This window comes from Panthera onca, chromosome B4 (assembly GCF_046562875.1).
Source record: "Panthera onca isolate mPanOnc1 chromosome B4, mPanOnc1 haplotype 2, whole genome shotgun sequence".
Classification (NCBI taxonomy): Eukaryota; Metazoa; Chordata; class Mammalia; order Carnivora; family Felidae; genus Panthera; species Panthera onca.
Genome location: NC_138345.1, coordinates 74192629 through 74217656, shown reverse-complemented (window position 1 = coordinate 74217656; position 25028 = coordinate 74192629). Strand labels below are relative to the sequence as shown.

The following is a 25028-nucleotide window of genomic DNA, read 5'->3' as shown; positions in this document are numbered from 1 at the left end:
TGCCGGTCCCTTGAAACTCCTCTGTCAGACCTTCTAGATCAAGTCACTAGCCCCAGCACCCTAACTTTAACTGCCCCCCAAGCCCCCCTCAGTTCTCTTCTGCATTCACCCCTGTGCCCCAGCCTGTTAGCCTTTACTCGCAACAACTAAGCTGTTCTCCCCTCTTCCAAATTCCCAGAACCGGGGTGGGTGGGTGGGTTTGGGCCTGGGGCTTCCCTCCTTCCTGAAAGGGGCATTTGAAACTCCACCACCATTTCTCAAAAGGTGAACCCAGCAGGGGTACCTGGGTGGCTCAGTTAAGCATCACATTCTTTTTTTTTTTTTTTAATGCTTATTTATGTAGAGTTGGGGGGAGGGGCAGAGGGTGAGAGAGAATCCCAATCCTGAGCATGCTCCATACTGTCAGTGCGGAGCCCTGCTGGGGGGCTCCATTTTACCAACCATTGAGACAAGACCTGAGTCCAAATCAAGAGTCAGACACTTAACCAACTGAACCATCCAGGCGCCCCAAGGAACTGACTCTTGATTTCAGCTCAAGTCATGCTCTCAGGGTTGGTGAGGTTGCGCCCTTGCATGGGGCTCTGCACTGACCGCGAAGAACCTGCTTGAGATTCTCTCTCTTTCTCTGCCCGACACCCCGCCCCCCGAATAAATAAATAGACTTAAAAAGATGTGAACCTAGCAGATAACCTTGGGGCATTTGCTCAAAGTACAGATTTTCCATTTCGTGCCAACAGAACTGAATCTGAATTTAGGGGTAGGGAGGATTTTTAAATACACATTAAAACTGAGATTTTAATCACAATTAAAATCCGTCTCCAAGAAAATAATCATCGGTGGGAGGTAGGGGCTCAGCGTCCCAAAGCAGGCAGGATGGTTTGTTAGACAAGTGTCTTCCCCAATTCAGGCAGGCTCAGCAGCAAAGAGAAAGGGACAAGGACTGGGACCAAAAAAAAGTGAGTCCTAGAAAGCTGGGACAAAAAAGTGAGTCCTAGAAAGCCGGGAGCGGGGCGTGTAACTCCTTTCAAACCCCTCATCAACGTCCTCACCAATTACTGGGTGCTGAGGGAGTCGCAGTCCAGGAGCCACGGTCTCTCCGCCTCTCAGAAGCTGGAGTGGGGAGAAGAGGGCGGCTCTGGGCCATCTACGCGGGGGTGGAAACTGAAGCCCAGAAGGCGACGGGCCTTGGTACAGAGCTGCTGCAGACCTTGGAATCCCGAGGCTCTGCTTCCTGACCCCCTCCCCCCAACCCCCCAATCCCCCCCCCCCCCCGCCCCACGCAGGCAGCAGCCCGGGAGCACGAGGTGGGGGCGTGGTTCTCTAAAACCCTCTCTCTTCCGAAGCTCAGCCACAACTCCGGCCCCACCCATCCTGGAGAGCAGTCCTTTCCTCCGGCCTCAGTTTCCCCACCCGCGCCAGTGGTGTGTGTGTGTGTGTGTGTGTGTGTGCGCGTGTGTGTGTCGGGCGGGGGGGTACGGTGGGGAGGGGGATTCCCCACGGGAAAGCAGCCCAATCCCTCCCCCGGACTGTTCGAGACCCTGAACCGAAACAGGAGGCAGGACGCCCCCGGCCGGGAAGCGGCCCCAGCCCGGATTTCCCTCCCGGGTGGGGCCGCAATGACTCACCCCCCTCCCCCTTCCCCTGGTTTCCGTGTTTGCATTTCTCCTCCCGGCCACGTGGCGGCCTGCACGGCCACTCGGCACCCCTACCCCGACACTCCGGCCGCGGCCGCCGCGACACACAACCCTGGGCCGCTCCTGCCCCCCTGGGGTTTCTCAGGCCTCCGACTAGTGCCCGCCCTATAACCCCGGAGTCCAGACTCCACCCCCGGCCCAGCCCGCCCCCTTCCCTGTGCCCTCCCCCACAGTAAGGCCGGGCGCCTCCTCCCTGCCCTCCCAGCCTGTCCCGGGGAGGGGAAGGGGGCGGGCAGCGTAGGGGGTGTGACAGCTCCCGCCCGGATCAGTGCCAGCTGCAGCCTCGCTTCGGCGCCCGGTGCCAGCTGGCTCATTCGTCTGGGACGGAGGCGGAGGCTTGGGGCTCCTTGCCGCTGGGGGGGGACTCCCCCCTACGCCCCCTGCCCTCAACCCACCGAAAAGGAGCCTCTACACCCAGCCGGTCGCCCTGGCAGCCAGTCCAGCTAGGAATTAGCCCTGTTCCGCTTCGCCTGGGGCTTACAGCCCACACCCCTCCAGGAGGAGTAGGGGTCTCCATGAGGGTCTCCCCCTCCCCAACCTTTTGCTAGAGCCTGCAGGGCTGTGCAAGCTTGAGAAGGACCATGAAGGTGGGTAAAGTGGGGTCAGGGTGGGGAGGAGCAGGAGAGGAAGCTGACATGGTGGGTGGAGTGTTTGGGTGGGAAAGAGAGGGCTGGTCAGGGGTGAAGGAGAAGGGGCGAAGAAGGGTTGAGCTGCAGCTGCATTTCTGGGGGATCCAGTGAGTCGGTAGCCTCATACTGGGAGGTGGTAGAGATCCCTCCAGGGACATGGGCAGTGGGGTGGGGCAGAAGTCCAAAGAAGACCGGGAAGAAAGGCCCGATCTCCGGTCCGCCAGCTGGAGACCCCTAAGTGCGCCAGACCGGCAGGCCCCAGTGAAGGTCTTCCTGTCCCTCCCCCGGCTCCTGGCAGGGTTGCAGCACCTCCGCCTGACCAGTCCAGAGGACTCAGAGGAAGTGGTTCTGCCTGGGGCAGTTGTGCCCTGGTCCAGCTGCCCCAGTCCCAGTCCCAGCCCCAGCCCCATGGCTCTCTGCCTTCCTCCCTGCGTCACAGGTGGGCTGGCCAGGTGAGAGCCGCTGGCAGGTGGGCCTGGCTGTGGAGGACAGCCCAGCTCTCGGAGCATCGCAGGTGGGAGGCCTCCCGGACGTGGTGCCGGAGGGGACCCTGCTCAACATGGTGCTGAAGAGGATGCACCGGCCCCGGAGCTGTTCTTACCAGCTGCTGCTTGAACACCAGCGCCCCAGCTGCATCCAGGGGCTCCGCTGGGTAAGTGCCCATCGTCTGTCGGGCCAGGGCCAGGCACCAAGGACTGCAGGAGGGCCTGGACTGGGAGAAAGAGCATGCTTCTGGGGGTGTGGGGGCTCCTGCTGGGCTGGACAGTGGGTCAAGCAGCTTGGCCGCTGTGCGCGTGGGTGGCTCACACAGCTGCACCGTGTAGGTCCATGTGCATGTGGTACTCGCGTCTTCCCGTTGTGGCATGGGGCAGGGGGAGAGGGATTTGTCATTTGTGTCACCTCTGTGTGCCCTGAGGTGGGTGGTTGTGTGTTCTCCAGGTGGTGAGGGGAGGCATGTGTGAGACGCCGGGGGCCAGGTCAAGGTGGGAGGTGGGGTAAACTTGTTTACTGCTCTTGGTACATCACCGTGGCAACATTCTCCCTCAGTGACCAGCAGAACTGCGTCAATTCTGCTTGATCTTGGGGTGAGGTGGTCACGTGAACAGTGCTTGGCATCTGGCTTTGGGGGGCTCAGCGGGGGGGGGGCTCTGAGAAGTTTGGAGACTGGACCTGGAGTCTCCCTTTGCCAGTGAAGAATATCCTGGAGCTGCGAGAATGAAGGAGAGGACGGGAGGGGAAGAGCAGTGGGGGCGGGGTGGGGGACAGCATAATGGTCGCAGGATCCAAATCAGCGGAGAAGCTCTCTCCGACCACCCAGACTTCACCGAGTTCCTTCACCTGAGATTCAGTGAGATTCAGTTGTGCGTCTGTTCTGTTGCCCACAGGGACAGCATTGGCAGGCGGCTGGGGGAGGGGGCGCTGGTACCAGGAGGGAACTTGGGCAAAGGGGTCGAGGGAAAACCAGAGCAGACGACAGAATTGGGAGAGCTTGTCACTTATGTCTCTTGTCGTCAAGTCCCTTTGAGTGGAGCGACTACCACCTTCAGCGTCTTTCGTCCCACCTCTTGCCCAATGGCCTTTATATTTATCAAAATAGGAGACTGAGTGAGAAAAAACAAGGTCTGCAGAGGTGATGGGCTCTTCCTCAGCGTCGGAACTGGGAGGATAATCTAGGTGTCCCTAGCTCTCCCCCCAACCCCTCCCGCACTCCCTCCCTGGGTCTTCCTGGTCAGGGCCCTCTTGGGCCTGGGTCCTGCTCGAGATGGGGCTCTGGAGGGAGCAGGGGAGCTGGCCCCTTCTGGGCTAAGCTGTCCCCCCCACCCCGCCAGGTCACTGGTAGTAGCTATTGCTTGGAGCCCGTGGGCTGGAACCCTCCCTCCCTCCTTCCCTCTCAGTCTATAATTACTTGTGCATTTCCTGTCCCCTTCCCAGCTTGTAGAGGCAAGGTGGTGAGTGGGGGAAAGGTCAGGTGCCAGGACAATGAGGTCACTGGAGGATCCCTTGGGACCCAGAGTCTGGGAAGGGGTGGAAGAGGCCGCCAGGCTGTCTCCTGACTCCCTCAACCCCCAGAATCGAAGAGCTGGGGTGCACGGGGAAGCCAGAAGGGCGATGTGAGGGTTGCTGGAGTGTAAATAGGGTGAAAGTCACAGAAACACAGCCCCTCTCTAGCCAGGTGTGTGTGTGTGGGGGGGGGGGGTAGGTGGGAATTGGTGATTAAAGGGTACTTAGATTTTTAGGGCTAGGGGCCTGGGCCACACCCCGCCCTGCTGACCGTCTCTGGGGAATGGGTGAGTGGGGTGGCTTCAGCCCGATGCAGCTGCACTTAAGAGGTTCTGGGGACCAGTCAAGTCGCTCCTGTCACCTGTGAGATGATTCGTCTGGCCTAGGAGGGGCTCACATAAGGGAAGAAGTGCTTGTCGGGGAGTGTGCACATGTAGGGTAAGGGGTGGATGTTGTAAAGGGGTGGAGCCTAGGCGAACAGTGCTGGGAGTTATTCAGGCCATGCCTGCCTCTTAGAAAACCAGGGGGAAACCCATCAACCTCCTGAGGTCTGAAGAGAGTACTTTCTGTTGCTACTAGATCAGGACAAGAGAAATGAAAGCAGGTTACAGGAGGGTGAGGTTAGACAGAGGACGGACTTACCATCGATGGCAAAAGTGACACTGGGATGGGATGGAAGAACATCTCCTTTGGGAAGCATGAGAAGGAGAGGAGATCTTGTCCAATGCCCAGGAGACAGAGAGGGATCAATTTATCTAGAGGCAGGGGCAAGATCAGGATGACCTCTGGGGGGGGGGGGGGGTCCCGTAATCTCAGAGAAGCCTGGGATGCTTCCCTTTGAGTGATTGTTTGGGGAGAGGTGGCTAGATTCTCTAACTCAGAAAACATGCTTTCACGCAAGCGTGTTCAAACAATGGTAGTAGCTAATAGTTGTATAATACTTGTGTCCCAGGCAGCATTATAAAACCTTTACCTTTTTCGTGTCAAGTGAGCCGACAATAGCCGTGAGCTAGATACCGGTGTCATTGTCTCCTTTTATAGATGAGAGAACAGAGGCACAGAGTGGCTAAGTGACAGGTCCAGGGTTGTACATCGGCTAAGAGACAAAGTTAGGCTTCTGTCCCAGGTGACCTGGCCATGGAGTCTGAGCTCATGGTGCACTTTCTTTTGCTGTAAATGAAAACACTGACACCCCAAAGCATCACCCTTCCCCTTGCGTCCTCTCCCTGTCCCAGCACACACAGCCCTGGCCTGAGACCCTAGCCATGGCCTAAGGGAACTGGTCTGACAGGTCCCCACGAGGCTCTCTGGCTCTGTGCCTGCCCCTTCAGCGTGGCTCTGACACTGAGTGACAGGGAGGGAAGGAGGGGGGGCAGGCTATGACGCTGGTGCAGGGAAGCTAGCTCCCCCTCCTCTCCTACCCTGCGTCCTTCCTGTCCAGGCGGGAGAGGAGGCAGTGGTCAAGAGCCTTCCCCCTACCCATACCAGCCACTTCTTTCCAACTGAGAACCCCAAGCTGACACTCGGGGTTATCACATCAGAGAGAGGGTTAGCCAAGGTACAACACTTCTTTGCATTGTGTCCAGGTAATAGGTACCCATCATAAAATAACGAAGTTTAATCGAGTTGTTTAACATTTACTAAGCGGTTACCACAAGCCAAGCATCGCTTTGAGTGCTTTATGTTATTAACTCATTTGATCCTCATAATTACCTGTGACATAGCTACTATTATCACGAACCCCATTTTACAGATGAGGAGACTGAGGCAGAGAGGTCAATGAGCAGCCAGGGTCACACAACTAGCTGGTAATGGGGAACTGAGATTTGGCCGAGACACATGGATGGCGAGCCCATGCCCTTGACTGTATCCTGAATAGTACCCCCACTGCCAGCCTAGGAGGCTCCCAGTGCATATGGACATAGTCCCAGAGGGACTATGACAAACCCACAGAACTTTGTTTAACGCCGTGTCTTCCAGACTTACTTGCCCGTGGAACATTCCTGAGGGCAGAATTTACCCTTCCATAGCATGAAGTGGGACAAACATGAGGCAGTGGAGGTGCCTGGGAGATGGTGACCTGTGCTTTGGAATCAGACAGGCACAGTGTGAATCCTGGTGGCCCTGTTTACCCACTCTCAGGACAGGTTATGTAACCTCGGAGCCTCCTTCTGTCTAGCTGTGAAACAGCAGACAAACACCTACTTTCGGGGCCACTGTTGGTTATTCAGTAGGATCTTGAATTTCTGAGTAGTTGTGTGACTCAGGGTAAGTTACTTCATCTTTTCTGGGCTCCTGCTTTCCTTGGCAAATTGGGAGGGATGCCTTCAGGAAACTTCCTCACCTCTGATGGGTCAGAGCCTCCTTCTTCTGATCCTCCTGCTTATTCCCTGGGGCAGGGCAGGAAACGGTTTAAACAAGGCCTGGAGATCTGGGATCTGGGTTGTGAGCTGGCACCTCCCCTCCTGATGTGCCCTCCAGGGTCAGAATAATACCAGGAAGGGAGCATATGCTGGAGCCTGGGTCTTGGGCACCAGAGAGTTGGGGCAGGGACCGGGGCCACCTGGGCCTTTTGACATGAACAACAACAAGTCATTAGTGTTCAGCACTGTTTGTTCCAACACAGGGGGCTGGCTGGGTAGCATTCCTGCCCTTCCTCCTTCCCTGGCTCCTCCTCCTCCTCCTCCTCCTCCTCCTCCTCCTCCTCGTCCTCCTCCTCCTCATTTCCTGTTGCTAAGTCTCCAGGGCTCTGTGTCTGGCACCAGGCTGGGCCCCATGACCCGGGCAGGGATACCCTTGGGACACCTAGCGACTTCCGCCCAGCCCCGGGCCAGGCGCCTATGCATGCCAGACCTCAGGCCTCTGCCTGGCACACAGTGGGAAGATGCCAGGATGAGCAGAGGGGGTTCTGGCCCCAAGTCTGGTTGTACCCCAGCTTCCTAGCCAGGTCCTTTTCAGGGGCTGAGTGTAGATGGGAAAGCAGGAGAGAGAGCTGGCGAGAAGGGGGAAGGGAAGGAACCAGGCAGGTGCGGTGGGTGGGGTGAGACCAAGAATGTGAGCACTTCTGGAATTTATGCACGGCTGTCTGGCCGTCCCAAGTACATGTGACTGAGTTACACGGGCTCTTCACCCCAAGACTTCTGTTTCTTAAGTCAAAGAGGACGGACAATCCCTGTTCTGCCTACTTGATATCTGGTCCTATTCTGTAGAGAATCAGGACATCATGGAGGGAGACATACTTTGTAAACTATAAAGTGCTGCGCCTTTGGGAGGGCTCATAGAGGGTAGGGCATCCTGTCCAGAGAGGTCCACAAATTCCAGTTTTCAGGTGGCAGCAAAAAGAAGGATCATGAGGGGCGCCTGGGTGGCTCAGTCGGTTAAACGTCCGACTTCAGCTCAGGTCACGATCTCACGGTCCGTGAGTTCGAGCCCCGCGTCGGGCTCTGGGCTGATGGCTCAGAGCCTGGAGCCTGCTTCCGGTTCTGTGTCTCCCTCTCTCTCTGCCCCTCCCCCGTTAATGCTCTGTCTCTCTCTGTCTCAAAAATAAATAAACGTTAAAAAATAAATTAAAAAAAAAAAAAAGGCTCATGAGGGGCTTTCCAGCAAGCAGCCCGCCCTCTGCTTCACAGATGAGTAATAATAGCTAACATGTACATACAACTCTATGCCAGGCAGTGCTTTAAACATTCGGTACGAATCGCTCACATAGCCCTTCCCAAAGCCTCTGTATTGGTATTACGAGTGTTTTATAGAGTTTATGGACAAGGAAACTGAGGCAGGGAGAAGTTAGCCATATGTTCAGGATCACACTGCTAGGAAATGGAGGATCAGGGATTTGAATCCAGGCGTCTCAGGGTCTTGTGGTTGGGGACAAAGCCTGGCTCAGGATCAGGCCTTGTGACTCTGGCCCAGAAGCAAGTGTTCTAGGCCTCCCTTCCAAGCCACTCACTTCCTGGCCTATCATGGGCCTTCCTTACCTCCCATCCTCATGCTCTTCAGCTCTCTCCCCTGCACAGGTGTAGTTTACCTGGGAGCCTGGGCACACCTGGGCCCTGAGTAAGCAGAAGGGGGAGCTCATCCGCGGGGGTGCAGTGTGTGAGTCTAGAAGGAAGGCAAAGTTCTGGTGATAGGGTGGAAAGAGGCGGGTGCCTGGCATACAGGGGTGGTCGGGGAGAACTAGTGTATTTGTTGACTGAGTGTTTGGAGCTGGGGACTGGGCAGGGACTGAGAGAGACGGGGGAGGGCCGAGGTCTAAGAGCTGGATTTGAAGTCCTGGCACTAACATGCAGACCCTCCCCCTCCTCCCACCCCTGCCCTTAGACGCCACTCACGGACAGTGAAGAGTCCCTGGATTTCAGCGTGAGCCTGGAGCAGGTACCAGCCGGGAGGGGAGGAGCCGGGAGGGGACAGCACCACTGGGGGTCAGGGCTTAAACCTGCTGTGCTGCCCCCGTCCTAGGCCTCCACGGAGCGGGTGCTCCGGGCTGGGAAGCAGCTGCATCGACACCTCCTGGCCACCTGCCCGACCCTTATCCGAGACCGGAAGTACCACCTTAGGCTCTATCGGTGAGTGGAGGCCTGAGCCGCCTCCTTGCCCACCCCCATTTTCTCTCCCTTTTGCTCTACTTTGGACATCGGGGCGAGTCCTGCTTCTGGCCTCGGAAGGCACTTGTTTCTTTTTAAATTTTTTTTAAGGTTGATGTATTTATTTTGAGAGAGAGAGAGAGAGGGAGAGAGAGAGAGAGAGAGCACGCATAAGCAGCGGAGGGACAGAGAGAGAGGGAGAGAGAAAATCCCAAGCAGTCTCCATGCTGTCACCACAGAGGGAAGGCACCTTTCTGACGGAAAGTCTTCCTTCTGCCCTCCACCCTCCTGCCACTTAATTCTCCCTCCTCTTTGTCCCCTCACCTCTTGTAGGCAGTGCTGCTCTGGCCGGGAGCTGGTGGATGGGATCTTGGCACTGAGCCTTGGAGTTCATTCCCGAAACCAAGCCGTTGGAATCTGCCAGGTGCTCCTGGATGAAGGTGCCCTTTGCCATGGTGAGCCCGAGCCCAGGGTGGGGCCCCCGTGGGGCCGGCCGGTCCTGGGGAGCAGGCATCCGGGGGTGCCTGCAATTGCAATGGGGGCTTTGTACCCACGCGGCCTCAATTTCCTCTCCTCACACCTGGGCCTCTGCCCTGCAGTGAAACACGACTGGACCTTCCAGGACCGAGATACCCAATTCTACCGCTTCCCCGGGCCAGAGCCAGAGCCCGTGGGAGTCCATGAGCTGGAGGAGGAACTGGTGGAGGCTATGGCCCTGCTCTCCCAGCGGGGGCCTGATGCCCTGCTCACTGTGGCGCTTCGAAAGCCGTGAGTCGGGTGCCCTGCACCCCACAATCCTGGGCCTCACATGGCTCTCAGACTCTGTAGTTTCTCAGTTTCATCGCTGAGAGTTTCCCTTACTTCTCGCTGGGTCATCTGGAGTCTTCCTTCCCCACCTCTGAACCCGTTTCTTCCTCTGTAACTGTGGGTGGGGGGGCACAGCACCTCCAAAGACCTGTCCGCTCAGGTGCCGCAGTGGCTGAGACGGGGGAGCTTTGGAGCCTGCAGGCAGGTTTCGGTTCAAATTCCAGTTCTGCTGGCTACTAGCTGGGTGGCCTTGGGCCTCTCCGTGCCTCTCCGTGCCAGCTTCCTCTTCTGTCAAAGGAGGATAACGATGCCCACGTCAGGGGTTGTCATGAGGGCAGAAATGATGCACTCGAAGCGCCTAGCCCTTGTCTGGCACACCGTGTGCACTCAGTGGTGGCTGGCCTGTTACGGGTAACAATCCAGCTGGCCTCGGGCCCAGAGCGTGGTGGGTGTAGTGGCTCCCGTGCCCTCAGACCCATGGTACACCGTGTGCCTCCCGGCCCTTCCATGCCTGCAGCCCAGGTCAGCGCACAGACGAGGAGCTGGACCTCATCTTCGAGGAGCTGCTGCATATCAAGGCCGTGGCCCACCTCTCCAACTCGGTCAGTCTGCCTGCCCTCACACTCTCCCCAGGACCCCCTCTCCCTGTGAGCCCCTGAGGCCCCAACTGCTGGGCCAGAAGACACGTCCCTCGCCTTGTGCCAATGGCTGGGAAATGTCCATCTGATTTCTTGTTCCCAGCATCCTCGTCCAGAAGTCCTTCTGCCTCTCTTAGCTCATTTCCTCCCCTTGCCCCGTATCCTGCTGAATCCCTGGCATCCGACCTAGCCACATCTCTGCCCCCGATCACTTGTGTCTTTGGACCTAACCCCCCCCACCCCCCCGCCGCTTCGTACCCTGGGCTCACCCCACTGACCCTCCTCTCCCCACCTCACAGGTGAAGCGGGAATTAGCAGCAGTTCTGCTCTTTGAACCCCACAGCAGAGCAGGGACCGTGTGTAAGTCAGACAGGGGATAGGAAGCTGGGCAGCAGGGACCTGGATGTGGCAGAGGCCATGGAGAAGTGGGGGATGCCCACAGGAGTGTCTGATCTGTGCTTCTCTCAGTGTTCAGCCAGGGAGACAAGGGCACCTCGTGGTACATTATCTGGAAGGGATCTGTCAACGTGGTGACCCATGGCAAAGTGAGTTCTTCCTGTCTCCCCAGCCCCTGGGTTGTACCGGCTTCCCTGGTCCAAGTCCTCCCAGGAAGTACCTTCAGTGGACCCAAGGTTGCCACTCTCCAGCTTTCCTCCTGCCTTGGGGTTCTCCCACCGTGCATCTGTTCTGAGTGTTGGGGGGCCTGGCTGGGCTGTGACTGAGACCTGGTTGCAGGGGCTGGTGACCACACTGCATGAGGGAGATGACTTTGGACAGCTGGCTCTGGTGAATGACGCACCCCGGGCAGCCACCATCATCCTGCGAGAAGATAACTGTCATTTCCTCCGTGTGGATAAGCAGGACTTCAACCGTATCATCAAGGTGCCATTACTGGGGGTGGGGAGGGCAGGGGACATGGCAGGGACATGTCTCTGCAGAAGTGGTAGGGGGTAAGGTAAGGGGCGTGGACAGAGAGGGCCTGTAAGGAGCAGGGAGAGGTAGGAGATGGGGGAACTTGGAGGTGATGGCTGGAGTATGGCCAAGTGAGGAGGGCAATAGCACACTGAGGAAGTTTAGCGAAACCCAAGAACTCCAGCTCAGTGTGGGAGACTGTGGGGGTAGGGGGTCACAGAGAGGTAGGGGACTAGGGTGTGAGGGGAGGCAGTGTAATGGAAAGGGGGAGCCACAGAGGGAGGCCAGTGAGGGATGGGTAGAGAGGGGCTCAGGCTGCATGATAGACAGGACTGGTAGGGCAGATCCAAGGCCATGGGCATGGAATGGGGTGGGAGAAGGGCTGAATGCCCTTGTGGGAGCCTTGTGGGTCTGGCATGGCGGTGGAGGGAGATGCTCTAAAATGGGGGAAAGGAGCCATGATGTGTGCTGAGCACTGGGTATGGCTTGTTGTCCAGGATGTGGAAGCAAAGACCATGAGGCTAGAAGAGCATGGCAAAGTGGTGTTGGTGCTGGAGAGAGCCTCCCAGGGCGCTGGCCCTTCTCGCCCCCCAACCCCAGGCAGGAACCGGTAACACACCCGCCATGCTCCTTCTGCACCCCTTCTCTCTTGCCCACCTTCTCTCCTTCCGTTTCCCAGGCTTTCTTCCCTTCCTCCATGTCCGACCCCCGCCTGCTGGTCTCCTGGGGATGGGGGGAAGGGGCACCCAGGGATAAGATGTGCCCCCCCCCCCCCAGAGCCAGCTTTCCCTCCAACCCCAAGGTGGGACAGAACTGGCAAATAGGGAAGAGTGAGATGATGTGATTGATTATTGATGTCTGTCCCAGATACGGGAGTGGGAGTGGTAGCACGTGTGCTATGGACTGGCTGTTTCTGCTAGGTATACAGTGATGTCTGGCACCCCAGAGAAGATCCTAGAACTGCTCTTGGAGGCCATGCGGCCTGATTCCAGTGCTCATGACCCAACAGGTAGGGGCAAGAGACACCCTGCCTGCTGTGTGACTCAGCGGGTGGGCAGTGTAGTCTGGGAGAGGGCCAGGCACCCTGAGTCTGACCTCACTGGCTGCTGGGCTGGTCCATGTGGTCAGTCGGCAAAAAGTACTCGTTCCTGTGCTCTTGGCTTGGGTGGGGAGAGCTGTCACACGGCTGGACATTGCTGGCACACCGCCCATTATGGGACCGGGAGAAGGGCTACTCCAACTATGCCTATGTCAGTGCTCAGTAGACTTAATCTCTGAAGCCTCCTCCTGTCCCCTTGTCCCTGCCCTACAGAGACATTTCTCAGCGACTTCCTCCTGACCCACAGCGTCTTCATGCCCAGTGCCCAGCTTTGTGCTGCCCTCCTGCACCAATATCCTTCCAGTCCCGGGGTGACTAGGATGTCGTATGGAGCAAGGGGAAGGCATCCCTCACAGCATGGCTGTGCCGAACCCTCTGAAGTACCAGCCTCATGCCAAGGCCAGCTTGTCAGTGGGCCCCGGGCATCCTTGCCCCTCCTTTCCCGCCGTGTGGTGGGTGGTCTGGTTGGATGTTGTGGTCCCCTTGACCGGTGCCCACCTTCCACGCGGAGCCCTCAGGAGGCAGTGAGCAGGAGCACAGCACCTACGTCTGCAACAAAAGGCAGCAGGTCCTGCGGCTGGTCAGCCAGTGGGTGGCCCTGTATGGTCCCATGCTCTATGCTGACCCCGTGGCCACCAGCTTTCTCCAGGTACGTGGGAGTGAGGCAGGGCTGGATTGGGCTGCCAGCGTAGACGCAGCCACCTCTGTGTTGATGAATCTTGGCTCCTCCCAGAAACTCTCAGACCTGGTGAGCAGAGACGCCCGGCTTTGCATCCTGCTACGGGAGCAGTGGCCGGAGAGGCGGAAACACCACAGGTAACACCGGGCTCCCAGTCAACTTTCCATATGCATGCCAGGCAGTGCATCAAGGACTGAGAACAGCACCCCTGGGGCCAAATGTGTGGCTTGAAATCCAAGCTGCACCGCCTGTAGCTGTGCCGCCCTGGGCCTCCCTCTCAGGGCTTTGGGCTCCAGTCTGGAAAACCAGGAGAGATCCTATCTCAGGAGGACAAAATGTTAGCGCGACTTAGGAGCACCGAGCAGTGCCTTGCACGCCCTGTGTGCTCCACGAGCGTCGGCTGAGGTTGCTCATTTGTCTAGACCTGCTCGTTCAATTAGCTGTTCTTACCAGTCCCCTTGCTGTCCACCTCACGTCATGTTCGTGCATTCTCCTGCATCACGCAGTCACTCCCATGTCATTCTCATATCCCGAGTGCACCTGCTGTCCTCACTTCCTCCACTCTGCACATATTTATTACCAAGCATCCTCAGGGCTGGTTCCTGCTGGCCGCGCCCGGTGAATTCCCTAGAGCTTATCTTGGCCCTCCCAGACATTCCCATGGGGGCAGGTGAGGTTCAGGGAGAGCTCACCTGCAGTGGCCCCTGCCCAGTCTGACACCTGGGGTACTTCCTTGAACTCTCCTTCCCCTGCTGGCCTGGGGAAATCCCAGAGTGCAGGCTCTGGGTTGCAAGCCCCTGCTTTGCCCCTCTCTAGCTGGTGCTTACCATGTGTGCAAAACTCTGAGCCTCTGAGGAGGGTGGGCGGGATCCGGAGCCAGCCCTCCCTGCCCCTGCCCCTGCCCCTGCCCTGCCCTGCCCACGGGGGCCCCTGGTCTCATCTCACCTCCCTTCTCATTTGCTCCCCAGGATGGAAAACGGCTGTGGGAATGCATCTCCTCAGATGAAGGTGTCTGTATATGAACTGGCTCCTCTCACTTCTGTCTGGCCCTGGCTTCTTCTCTCTGCCCGCCTCCAGGACCACACGGCCCCTCCAGCCCCCACCCCAGGGGCTCTGCCTGGGAAGGGATCCCCATGCACAGACACACCCCCGGGGCGGGGACAGGTGTTCACAGAGCACGAGCCATGTGTGGCACTGGGAGCTGGCCTGATGGGAGACACAGAGGCCCAAGGTCACCTCTCCACCCCTCCCTCACCCCAAGGGGCTTCTGTTGCATTTGGGAGGGAATCCATGCTCGCAGAGCCTGTTAGCAGTTCCCTGGGAGGTGAGGGGTGGTGCCTGAAGGCAGCCTCTGAAGCCCAGGGTTCTGGGTGCCCAGCACTCTGGGAGCCAGAGATGGCCCATACCGTTCCCGGCGGGGGCCCACAGGGAGCAAAGGGGAACGAGAACAGGGGGCAGGAGCTGAGATTTCTTGAGGCATGGTAGGAAAAAAAGACTGGAAAGGTAGGATGGGGCTGGTTGTGGGGAATGCTGCCCTGGGAAGAACAACCAGGCTCTCTGTGCCCAGCTGCCTGTCCCCACTCCTGCTCCTCCTGCCGGAGACTCTCACAGCTCCTCCTCTTCTATGGGCAACGCTTGTTCCCCCCTCAGGGTCTGGAACTTTCTTTCTCTGGTTCTTTGCCCACCTGCATCCTTCCTATCTTTCTGATCTCAGCCAAAATGTTGGTTCTCAGGCCCCCCTCCCATCTCCCTATCCAGAGCATTCCCCACTCCCCGCAGGCCCCCTCTCTGCTTCCTCCAAGGTGTCTTCCATGATTCCCTTCAAAGCATTATGACCAGGTGGAGTCATTTTGTTTCTTTGCCTACTTGCTTATTATCTGTTAGTGTCGGTCACGTCCCACTAGAATGAGGGAAGGGCCTCTGTTTCCCCAGGGCTCCCACACTGCCCGGCTCGTGCCTGATGCTCAGGAACTAGTGCAGAATCGCCCTCGTGTGCTGGGCACTGTGCTAGGTGCTGACAATGCGGTAGTAGGGGAGAGCCGCCCCTGGCCTCGTGGGGCTCATAGTCAAGTGAGGGACAGAACTGCTGAGCAGTGTCATGATGCAGGACGGAAAAGGAGGGAGTCTCTGAAAAGGGAAGGGCTGACTCGGGGTCAGGATCAGGGAGAGCGACCCCAGGAGCCAAGAGCTGCAGGGTGTGAGGATCAAGGCAGTAGAGGACTGCAGTCAGGTTCAAGGGGAAGGGAGTCCACCTGTTAGGGACCCTGCACGAGGGAGTGTGAGAAGGAGCGAGGAGACCGGGGAGGCATGCAGGGGCCACAACATGCAGGGCCCCGTGAGCCTCGGTAAGGGGTTTGGTGCTTGTTCTCCAAACCATGTGAGCAGCAGGAGGTGTCGGAGCCACAGATTGACAAGGTCAGATGTGTGTTTTGAGTAAGTCAGCTAAGGAGCCTGTGCTTTATCCAGCAGACAATGATGGCCTTGAAACTATATTAGGAAGCTTAGTCTGGCTCAGGTCAGGCAGATTGGAGGGGGAGGGCGGGAGGCGACCGAGGGCCGAGGGTAGAGAATAGTAGGGCCATTGTAACACATGAGGAGGGAGGCCACTGGGCAGGTGGAACAGGAGGTTGGCCTGGGCTGGAAGGAAGGGCGCAGAGGAACCCCCAGAACAAGATGACAAGCTGTGGGGAAGCCGGGCCAGGGGCGGGGGGCGGGGTCTGAACCTGGAGGATCTGCCGCCTGCAGAGCTGGAGGAGGAAGAGTCAGTATAGGCATTGGAAGAACAGTCGGGTGGGCAGAGGAATTGCGTTCCAGAGGCGTTTGCCCATCAGGGCTGCCCCATTGGCCCAGTGTTGGGGCCCAGTGAGAAGCGGCTGTGGGACTGGACAGGGCTGGTGACACGGGGGAGTAGATCATTGGTGGGTAAGAAGGGAGGGAGGGAGGGAGGGAGGAGCAGGTTAGGATTCCAGCTGTGGCACGTACAGCTGTGTGGCCTCATGCAGGTTATTAACCTCTCTGAGCCTCATTTATCTCCTCTATAAAATGGGAATAAGAATGATGATATTTTCGTCAAAGGGCTGTTGTGAATATTTAGACACTTAGAATAAGCCTGTGCTCAGCCTGACGTGTAGCAAATAGCAGACTAGCAAATGTGAGCCAAAGGAGGAAGAGGAAGAGAAAACCAGGACCAACAGCTGAGGTGTGCTCGTATTAGAACAGCCCTGGATCTATTTGGCAAAGGGGGTGACACACATGTACTGGGCACTGGCTTGTTTGTAGCCCTGCTCTGGCTCTTCTCACGGAGCCGTGGTGCCCGATGCCCGCTGGGGCTCGGATTCCGGCCGCCAGCAGACCCCATGCGTGGGCCCCATGCTCCCGTGACAGAGTCCTCTCCCTGGCTCTGCGTGCTCTCCTCTGTGTCCTCCGGGCCTTACTTTCTCTCCCTCTTAGGCCAGGAACATGCCTGTTTGGCTCCCCGGCCAGGACCAGCCCCTCCCCAGCAGCAACTGTGCCATTCGAGTTGGGGACAAAGGTTGGTGGTCCCAGCCAGCCAGGGCATAGCCTGCACCCTGCCGTCATCACCCTTGACCTTAGTTTGCCTGGCCGAGGAGGGCACGCTGGGCTCCTCAGGGTCTCTGTTCCAAGCTGCCAGACAGAGTCTGCCCCCCGTGTGTCCCTCCGCAGCTCAGGGCCTCCCTACCTACTCCATGCAGCGAATCCCCCCAGGCTTCCCCTTGTCACCTGTCCTGCTTCCTGGGGATCCCCCGCCCCCACTGCTACCATTGCTGCCCGCTGACTTCTGGGTAGGGGCACCAAGGAGCCCCTTCCTCCAGCTAAGCCCTGTCTTCCTCTCCAGTCCCCTATGACATTTACCGGCCGGACCACTCAGTGCTGACCCTGAAGCTGCCTGTGACGGCCTCAGTGAGAGAGGTGATGGCAGCGTTGGCCCAGGAGGATGGCTGGACCAAGGGGCAGGAGCTGGTGAAGGTCAACTCTGCAGGCGGTGAGTCGTGTCTCTGGGCAGGGTGGTCCCGAGGGAGAGGCCCCTCGGATCCGTGCCCAGACTCCCCCCCCATATTAAGATCATCATTTTTATCATATTCATCGATGTTAATGATGGCTAGCATTTAAGGGCAGTTCGTTATGTGTCTTCAAAGTGATCGGTGTGTGGTGTTTAAGAGCGTGAGCTCTGGAGCCTGCTGTCTGCATTTGAGCCCCTCCGTGTCTGTAGGTCCTTGAGCAGGATATTTAATCTCTCTGTGCTCTTTTTAGCACCTGTAAAATGGGGCTGATGAGAGTGCCTACTTCATAGAGGAACTGTGAGCAGTGCATGAGCTTGTTTATTTAAAGGTTTAGAATGGCGTCTGACACAGCAGTTCATACATAGGTTTTATTATTATCATGCTCATATATCCATTTAATCCGAGTAACGACCTTATTGAGATAGGTACTTTCATCCTGTTTACAGACGGGGAAACTGAAGCTCAAAGGGGTTGTAGGCAATTTTCCCAAGTCCACATAGTAAATGAGAGACTCTGGCTTTTGACTCTAGGTAGTCCTCATTCATTCTGTCAGCCGGCAAACGTATTTGAGAGTCAGCTAATGGGCCAGTGAGGTGTTGGGAGATAGAGGCACCTTGGCAGGTGAGATAGAGGAGCTTGATGGTTAGGACCAGAAACAGGACTCCCGGACCTGGGCTGGGATCCCAGGACCCACTGCTGACTAGCTGTGTGATCCTGGTCTGAGCAGAGCGCTTATCGGATTCCTCATCTGTCACATGAGCACTAAAACTGCACCTATCTCACAGGACTGCTGTGGCCATTAGACAAGATAACGTATATAAAACATTCAGCACGAGGAGGCACAAAGTTAGTGCTCAGAACGGGGCAGCGTGAGAATTATTTAGACCTGCTTTCAAGGAACTTGGGCCATCAGAAACCGCTGCGAGTTCTCCGTGAAGGACACAGCCCCGGGGTTGACAGCTGGAGCCCAGGGTAGACAGGAATTCGGGGTACCCAAAGAATGAAGGCAAGGAGTGGAGGCCAGAAAAGCAAAACCTTCTCCCCCTTCAGGAAGTGGGGAGACAGGATGAAGTCATGGGTGCCTGTGCTCTGTTCTGGGAAGCACCGCCCTCTGGTGGCCACCTGGAGAATTACAGTTGTCCAAGGACTTGATTGACACCCTACTATGAGGCAGAAGCTGTTTAGAGCACTGACCTTCAGATTGTTTAGATGGACTTCCATGTCAGTGACTCATATTTTGACCACAAGCCCCCTTCTATGTGTATATTTGCTTGTAAGTCATTTGCATATAGTCCTATACTAACATCGTATCAAGCTGCCTGCGGCGTAAAAATGCAAAACAGATGAGAAAAATAAATATGAGGTAATATTGTTTTGGACACATGGATGGTCTCGTATATCTGGCTTTGGTGGCTACTGGCCTACAGACTGGGGACTCGAACGTGACTAAAAACACAGTGTCGGTCAGTAGGAAGTGGTGAAAATCAACACTAAGACCTCTGTAAGGCATTTCCAGTTTTCAAAGGGCTTTTCTATGCATCGTATACTTATGGCCACTACTTCCATAAATTAGTTTATTAGACTCGTGAGTAGTCACGGTAAGTCTTGCTGTCTCCATGTGACCAAGGAGGAAGCTCAGGAAGACTCCAATATTGCCCAAGCTCTGCCTGTCTCGCTAAGAGCCCTGTCTCATCTTCCTCGGGTGTGCTGACCTGGGCAGTGCGGGTGTGTGGACACCTGCCCCTGTGCATTCAGAGCATCTGCCCAGGACTCCAACCTGGCTGCTGGCAGAAGGGGCCTCCCAGCCTCCTAAATGGGGCCTCTACCCTGCCTTCAGTGGCTCCCTGGCCTCCCTCTCTGCACCCCGACCCCTCCCAGCCCACTCTCTGCTCTCTTTGCAGATGCCATTGGCCTGCAGCCAGATGCCCGTGGTGTGGCCACATCGCTGGGGCTCAACGAACGGCTCTTTGTTGTCAACCCACAGGAAGTGCGCGAGCTGGTAGGAACAAGCAGGGTGCCAGGGAGGAGCTGTGTTTTAGGGGTGGCAGAGGTGGGTGCAGGGGAGGGTCATAGAGAGGGGAGAGGGGGGCCTGGCTCTGGCTGCTGCTGGACGTAAGGGAGAAGAGGAAGGAGTGGGCCTCAGCGGATGGGAAGGTTCCAGTTGCTGGGGAAGGGAGAGAGCCGGTTGAGAGCTCTCAAGGAGAAACAAGACCCCCCCCCTTGTTGGGGGCTCCCCCAGGAGACAGGAGTCGTATAAGGAGGGGGTCTCTGCACTGGGGAGCCAGCAGGAGACTAGATGCCTCTTTGGGAAGCCCTATGCCTCAGGCCCTTCCGTTCCTGGTAGCAGCCCTACCCGCCCAGACACCCCTTCAACCACAAGCACGGAGTCTCCGCCCCCAACTCTCTCCTTCCCTGCGCCTGTCCCCTGGGTTGCTCAGGCACCCCTCCTAAGCTCTCTTCCACCTGCAGACCCCGCTCCCCGAGCAGCTGGGGCCCTCCGTGGGCTCTGCTGAGGGGCTGGACCTGGTGAGTGCCAAGGACCTGGCGGGCCAGCTGACGGACCACGACTGGAACCTCTTCAACAGTATCCACCAGGTGCGGGAGCAGAGAGGGGAGGGGAGAGGCGCAGACGGCAGGGGCACCTCGCCCGGTGTGGGCTGATCTCCCCTGCTGTCCCCCATCCAGGTGGAGCTGATCCACTATGTGCTGGGCCCCCAGCATCTGCGGGACGTCACCACCGCCAACCTGGAGCGTTTCATGCGCCGCTTCAACGAGCTCCAGTACTGGGTGGCCACAGAGCTGTGTCTCTGCCCTGTACCCGGCCTGCGGGCCCAGCTGCTCAGGAAGTTCATCAAGCTGGCTGCCCAGTGAGTACCTGTGGGGCCGGTGGGTGTGTGGCAGAGCCCTGAGGCCACCTTCTCTCACATCCCCGTCGAGCCCCAGGACCCCACCCCATCTAGCCCCAGCCCCCACAGAGGCAGTGCTGGCCCAGCCTGGTCCTGGCCCCAGGCTGGCTGTTGCCTGGGTGTGGGGACTCCATGGGTGTGGCTGCTTCCCCCTGAGGGCCTCTGGGTCTTCCACTCACAGCCTCAAGGAGCAAAAGAATCTCAATTCTTTCTTTGCCGTCATGTTTGGCCTCAGCAACTCGGCCATCAGCCGCCTGGCCCACACCTGGGAGGTAGGTGTGATCTGGCGAGGTGGGGGGGGGGGGGGGCATGCCCATCCCGGGAGTCCCGGTTGGGGATGGGGCTCCCGTCCCAGAGCAGTGACCGCTCCATCTGCCTGTCCTTTGCAGCGGCTGCCCCACAAAGTCCGGAAGCTGTACTCGGCCCTGGAGAGGCTGTTGGTGAGCGCTGGGCCTTGACTCCTCCTTCCAGAAACCCTGATTCTGGGCTTCCCAGCAGCCCTTCTACGTGTCTTTGGTCACTTCCAGGGTTTCCAGCCCTGGGTCAGAGCCTGACTCTCTCTGGGCTGAGAGTCTGGGCTGCTGGCTGAAGGACGGAGTGTGAGCATTATGAGGGAGCTGCGCAGTGCATTATATCCCTCAGTGCGGGGAGCATTGGCCGTGGCTATGATGTCCTGTATGAAGACCAGGACAGGGCCCACGTGGGGTCTGGCCTTGGGCTCTGATGCACCAGGGGAACATCAGGGGATCGCCGGTCTCCAGCCGACCTGCCTCAGGACCCTGGAAGCAAGTCCTGGCCCCAGACCCCACGGTGCACCGGGGCCTGTCAGTGGCCCCTCAGGGGATGCGAGGAGCCCGTGGGCTAAATTAGGCCAAATGATGAGGGAAGAGTAGGGGAGCCGACTGCCTCTCCCACTCCTCCTCCCTGCTAGGAATTGTTGGGGGGCTAAGAGGTTTGGAGAGTGTTCTCTTGACAACTGGCACAAAGGTGCTTTTGTCAGCCTGGCTCTGAGCTCTTGGGAACAAAATTCCCTTTGCAGGCTCAAGAGGTTCAAAGGAATTTACTCGCTAGAGAGGGACAGGGGCAGAAACGAGAGAGAGTTTTGAAACCTGGAGGGCCCCTGAAAGACTAATGGCCGTGAAGTTTGCTTGGGGGGCTAACCAGAGGCCGGGAAGCCGCGTGCGCGCTGGCTGGCCAAGTGCTTCGGGTCTCCTCCCGCCTCTGCAGAGCCCGCTGTGGTGAGACCTAGGGCCCAGGGGAAGTGGAGCTCCGAGAGGATGGTGTTTGCTTGTGTCGCAGTGCTTGGTGGGTCATGCTGAGCGGGGCCCTCCCTCGCTCACTGTGGCTTCTTCCCTCTCAGGACCCCTCATGGAACCACCGAGTCTATCGACTGGCCCTCACCAAGCTCTCCCCTCCCATCATCCCCTTCATGCCCCTTCTTCTCAAAGGTAATAGGACCAGAGCTTACCCTTCTGCCTCCGCCCTTCCAGTCCTGTGCCCGTCTGTATGTCTATCTGACCCTTGGGGTGCTGACACGTTGGGGGCACAAAGATGAGTGAGGAGTTCCCAGGCTAGAAGCAGTGTTGAGACATGCAGGCAAGTGCTGGTGACATCAGATGGTCTCTGATACGAGAGGCCTAAGGGATACAAGGAAATTGCTCCAGGAGGTCAGAGGGGAACTGGAGGAAGAGGGCAGTGTGGGGCTGGGACAGACCCAAGGCTCTCATTATTGGCCCTTCGCCTTTCCTGGGCTGCAGGAAGGGGAAGAGCTTTGGGGACCTTTAAGCAAAACCCATCTCTTGGCAGACATGACCTTCATCCATGAGGGGAACCACACGCTGGTAGAGAATCTCATCAACTTTGAGAAGATGGTGAGTTCAAGGACAGTGAGAGTCTGCCCCTAGAGTGGGCTGGGGGATATGACTGTGGCCGTGGAAGGAGGTGGGGGGTGGGGCAGGAGATAGTCTAAAGGTATTATTAATAATACAGCTATGGGGGTGCCTGGGTGGCTCAGTCGGTTAAGCGTCTGACTCTTGATCTCGGCTCGGGGCGTGATCTCGCGGGTCGTGAGTTCGTGCCCCACGTTGGGCTCTGGGCCTGCAGAGCCTGCTCGGGAGTCTCTCCCTCTCTCTCTGTCCCTCTCCGGCTTGTGTGCTCTCTGTCTCTCTCCAAATAAATAAACAAACTTCAAAAAATAATACAAATACGAATACTTCTTTTAAATAGCCCCTGCTTCACTCCCTTGCGTAGTGGAGAGGACAGCCTTTATCACCTCACCCTGCAACCAAGGCCCTCCAGGCCTCTTCCGCTCTAAGCCCTTCCTGATCTCTGTTCTTTCTCGCACTGCCTGCTCCCCGCTGGGCCGTTGGGTAGGCCGGGGCAAAGCAGACATGGCCCCATCTAGTCCCTGGGAGCGCCCCGCTCAAAGGGGGCTTGGTTACCAGCTGACCCATGGGCCACACCAGGGTCCTGCCCCTCAGGCCTGGTCTTCTGTCCTCACAGAGAATGATGGCCAGAGCCGTGAGGATGCTGCATCACTGCCGAAGCCACAGCAATGGTGAGAGGGCTAATAACCCTGCTAGGAGCCCCTGCCCCACCTCGTCCCCTTCCAGGCTCCGGCTCGGCCCAGTCCCTCTGACGCCCCACCCCCCTCACCCCTCGCAGTGCCCCTCTCACCGCTCAGAAGCCGCGTCTCCCACCTCCACGAGGACAGCCAGACAGCCAGGACATCCACGTGTAAGTGGGGCAGGGCTGCGTGCTGACGGGTCAGCCACGGCTGGCGTTTACAGGCACTTGCACGTATGATGCCCTGAGCTCTCCCCTACACCTCTGTGACGTAGGTAGAATGTTATCCCAGCTTACAGATGCGCAAACAGGCCAGAGCACTGAAGTGACTTGGGCAAGGCCCCACAGTTAGTGACTCCAGGCCTGATTTTTTTGGTTGGTCTTCAGCTGCATGAAGTGGGATTAAATCATCAGCCACAGTTCATATAACACTGTCATCATCGGTCCTTTATTTTATTTTATGTATGTATATATTGTGATAATATGATGAACACCGCTGGGCCCCAGCCAAGTGTGAGCACATTGACAAGAGCTTCCTCTCCCTACAGACCGTTTCCTCTTCCTGTGCCGCTAGAATATATTTATTTAGATATATTTATAAATATATAGACATATATACACACACGTGTACGTGTACATATCTCTTTAACGTGCTTCATATATATGTTATGAGCACAAAATATTCTTTTGTTTCAGTTGTTTTTTGAATTTAGTAAAAGGCGTATTATGCTGTATGGAATCTTGGGGACCTGTTTTTTTCTGAGTCTGAGCTCTTAACCACTCTTCTGCTCCAGACGGGGGGGGGGGGGGGGTGGACAGTCTTCAGGACTGGCTGTGGGAAGCGGCCGGGTGGGGGGGTGGAGGGCAGCAAGGGTCGTTTGCTTCTTGTGGGAGAAGGGATGGGCTCTACCGAGTGGCATGGGTGCCCCCCCCACTCTCCTCCCCACCCCCACTCCCATGTGGCATGGGTGACCCCCCCTGACCACTCTCCCCTACGCCCTCCCCTTCCCCCACCCCCACAGGCTCTGAGCAGTCGCTGAACACCCGGAGTCCAGCCAGCACCTGGGCTTATGTCCAGCAGCTGAAGGTCATCGACAACCAGCGGGAACTCTCCCGCCTGTCCCGGGAGCTGGAGCCGTGAGGAGGCTGGGGCCCGAGCGGGCACTTCCCGTCAGGAAAGCCAGGGCACGCCCGGGGCCAAGAGGCCCACAGGCTGGCCACAGCTGGGCAGGGCTCTCCGCAGAGTGGACTCAAGGCCCTGGAGCGGGCAGCATGGAGGCAGCTGTCCCCTGTGATGACGGGTGGCCAAGGAGGACCTCGGAATGGAATGAGCCGGGGCCCAAGGCCAAGGAATGGGGGGCAGAGAGGCCCTGGAGTGGGTGGGAGAGCAGAGCAGGTGCTGGGACTCTGGGTTCAATAGAGAGCTCTCCACACCAGGTTTTTCCCAGATTCTGTGTCTTGTGGCTTTGTTGTCAGGCCATCTGTAGGCGGTTTGTTTTCGCAGCGGACAGAGAGAGCCTGTCACATCTGTGCGGCGGGTGTGTGGCAGGGGCAGGGTGGCCGCCTGGGGAGGGGTGCGGGGGAGGGGCCGTCCTGCTTTTCTTCCCAGAGCACAGGAGATAAACAGTCGGGTGTGGCCAGGGCTGTTCCTACGGGCAGGGGGGCAGGCGTGATGGTCCCTGGGGAGCCTTACCATTAACATGAATTAACCGGGATGCTGTGTTCCCAGGCCAGCCCTGTTGGGGCATGGCAGTGAAGGAGACACCCTCCCAAACTCAAGAGCTGAGGAGGAGGTGCTGCGCTCCAGAGTGGACCCAGAGAGGCTGACAAACGGTCCCGCTGGTCTCTGGAGTCCAGGCAGGGCGCCAAGATGGCTGACCGCCATCCAAACCTAACCCCCTGACCACAGGGGCCGGAGCGGCTGCTGGAGCCTGGAGCCCCTGTCAGTGGCCGGCCGGGGCGACCCTTGGCTCTCCAGTGTGGTCTGTGAGCACTGTCACAGCCCAGCTGACTAACTTCCTCCACCCTCGCCTCCTGGCTGCACTTGCTGTCCCTCTCTGCCTGCAGCACGTCTCAGCCTGTTGGGTGGTCCTCACCATGAACCGAGGCCTCAGAGAAGCGGCAGGTGATGCGTAGAGAGCACTGAGGCCGAGGCTTCGGAGGGGAGCCCATCCCTTTCTGAGCCACAGCCGGATCCCAGGAAATCCAGTCTCTTCTCAGGGATGAGAATGGTCCCAGCAAGCTCCGTCAGCATTCAGTCCTTCCCTCCCCTGCCCTGCAGCAACCCCCTCTCTCCCCAGGGCCTCCTTCCTTTCAGCGGGGGGAGGTGCCCTGTCTGGCCCGGAGAAGGATCTCTTGGCCTTGAGGATGACCCCAGAGTAGGTATTGAGCAGCCGGGCCCTAGGGCGTCTGGAGGCCATGGGCCCATACCTGGAGGTGGACTAGACAGCTGGTGTGGCTCTGTACTCGCTCAAGTCCTCCTCCCCTCACCCC

The 25028-nt window shown here is 57.9% G+C and overlaps 1 protein-coding gene across 2 annotated transcripts; it reads left to right on the top strand.

Moving 5' to 3' along the window:
• Positions 1-1946: 1946 nt before the first annotated feature.
• Positions 1947-23982, top strand: RAPGEF3 (Rap guanine nucleotide exchange factor 3). 2 transcript variants are annotated; one of them, XM_060657845.3, is made up of 28 exons: positions 1947-2281; positions 2763-2975; positions 8645-8698; positions 8783-8889; positions 9241-9362; positions 9507-9675; positions 10232-10316; positions 10652-10712; positions 10821-10897; positions 11088-11234; positions 11762-11874; positions 12185-12273; positions 12577-12655; positions 12862-13012; positions 13097-13179; positions 14011-14050; positions 16493-16574; positions 16899-17045; positions 18966-19063; positions 19534-19659; positions 19750-19931; positions 20152-20242; positions 20360-20410; positions 21331-21418; positions 21777-21841; positions 22473-22527; positions 22635-22706; positions 23558-23982. In XM_060657845.3, the coding sequence occupies exons 1-28, from the start codon at positions 2276-2278 to the stop codon at positions 23674-23676; spliced, it is 2772 nt and encodes a 923-aa protein (XP_060513828.3). In that variant the 5' UTR covers positions 1947-2275; the 3' UTR covers positions 23677-23982. The 2 variants fall into 2 exon arrangements, with proteins under 2 accessions (XP_060513828.3, XP_060513830.3); XM_060657847.3 differs by lacking the exons at positions 10652-10712; positions 10821-10897.
• The last annotated feature ends 1046 nt before the right edge of the window (positions 23983-25028 follow it).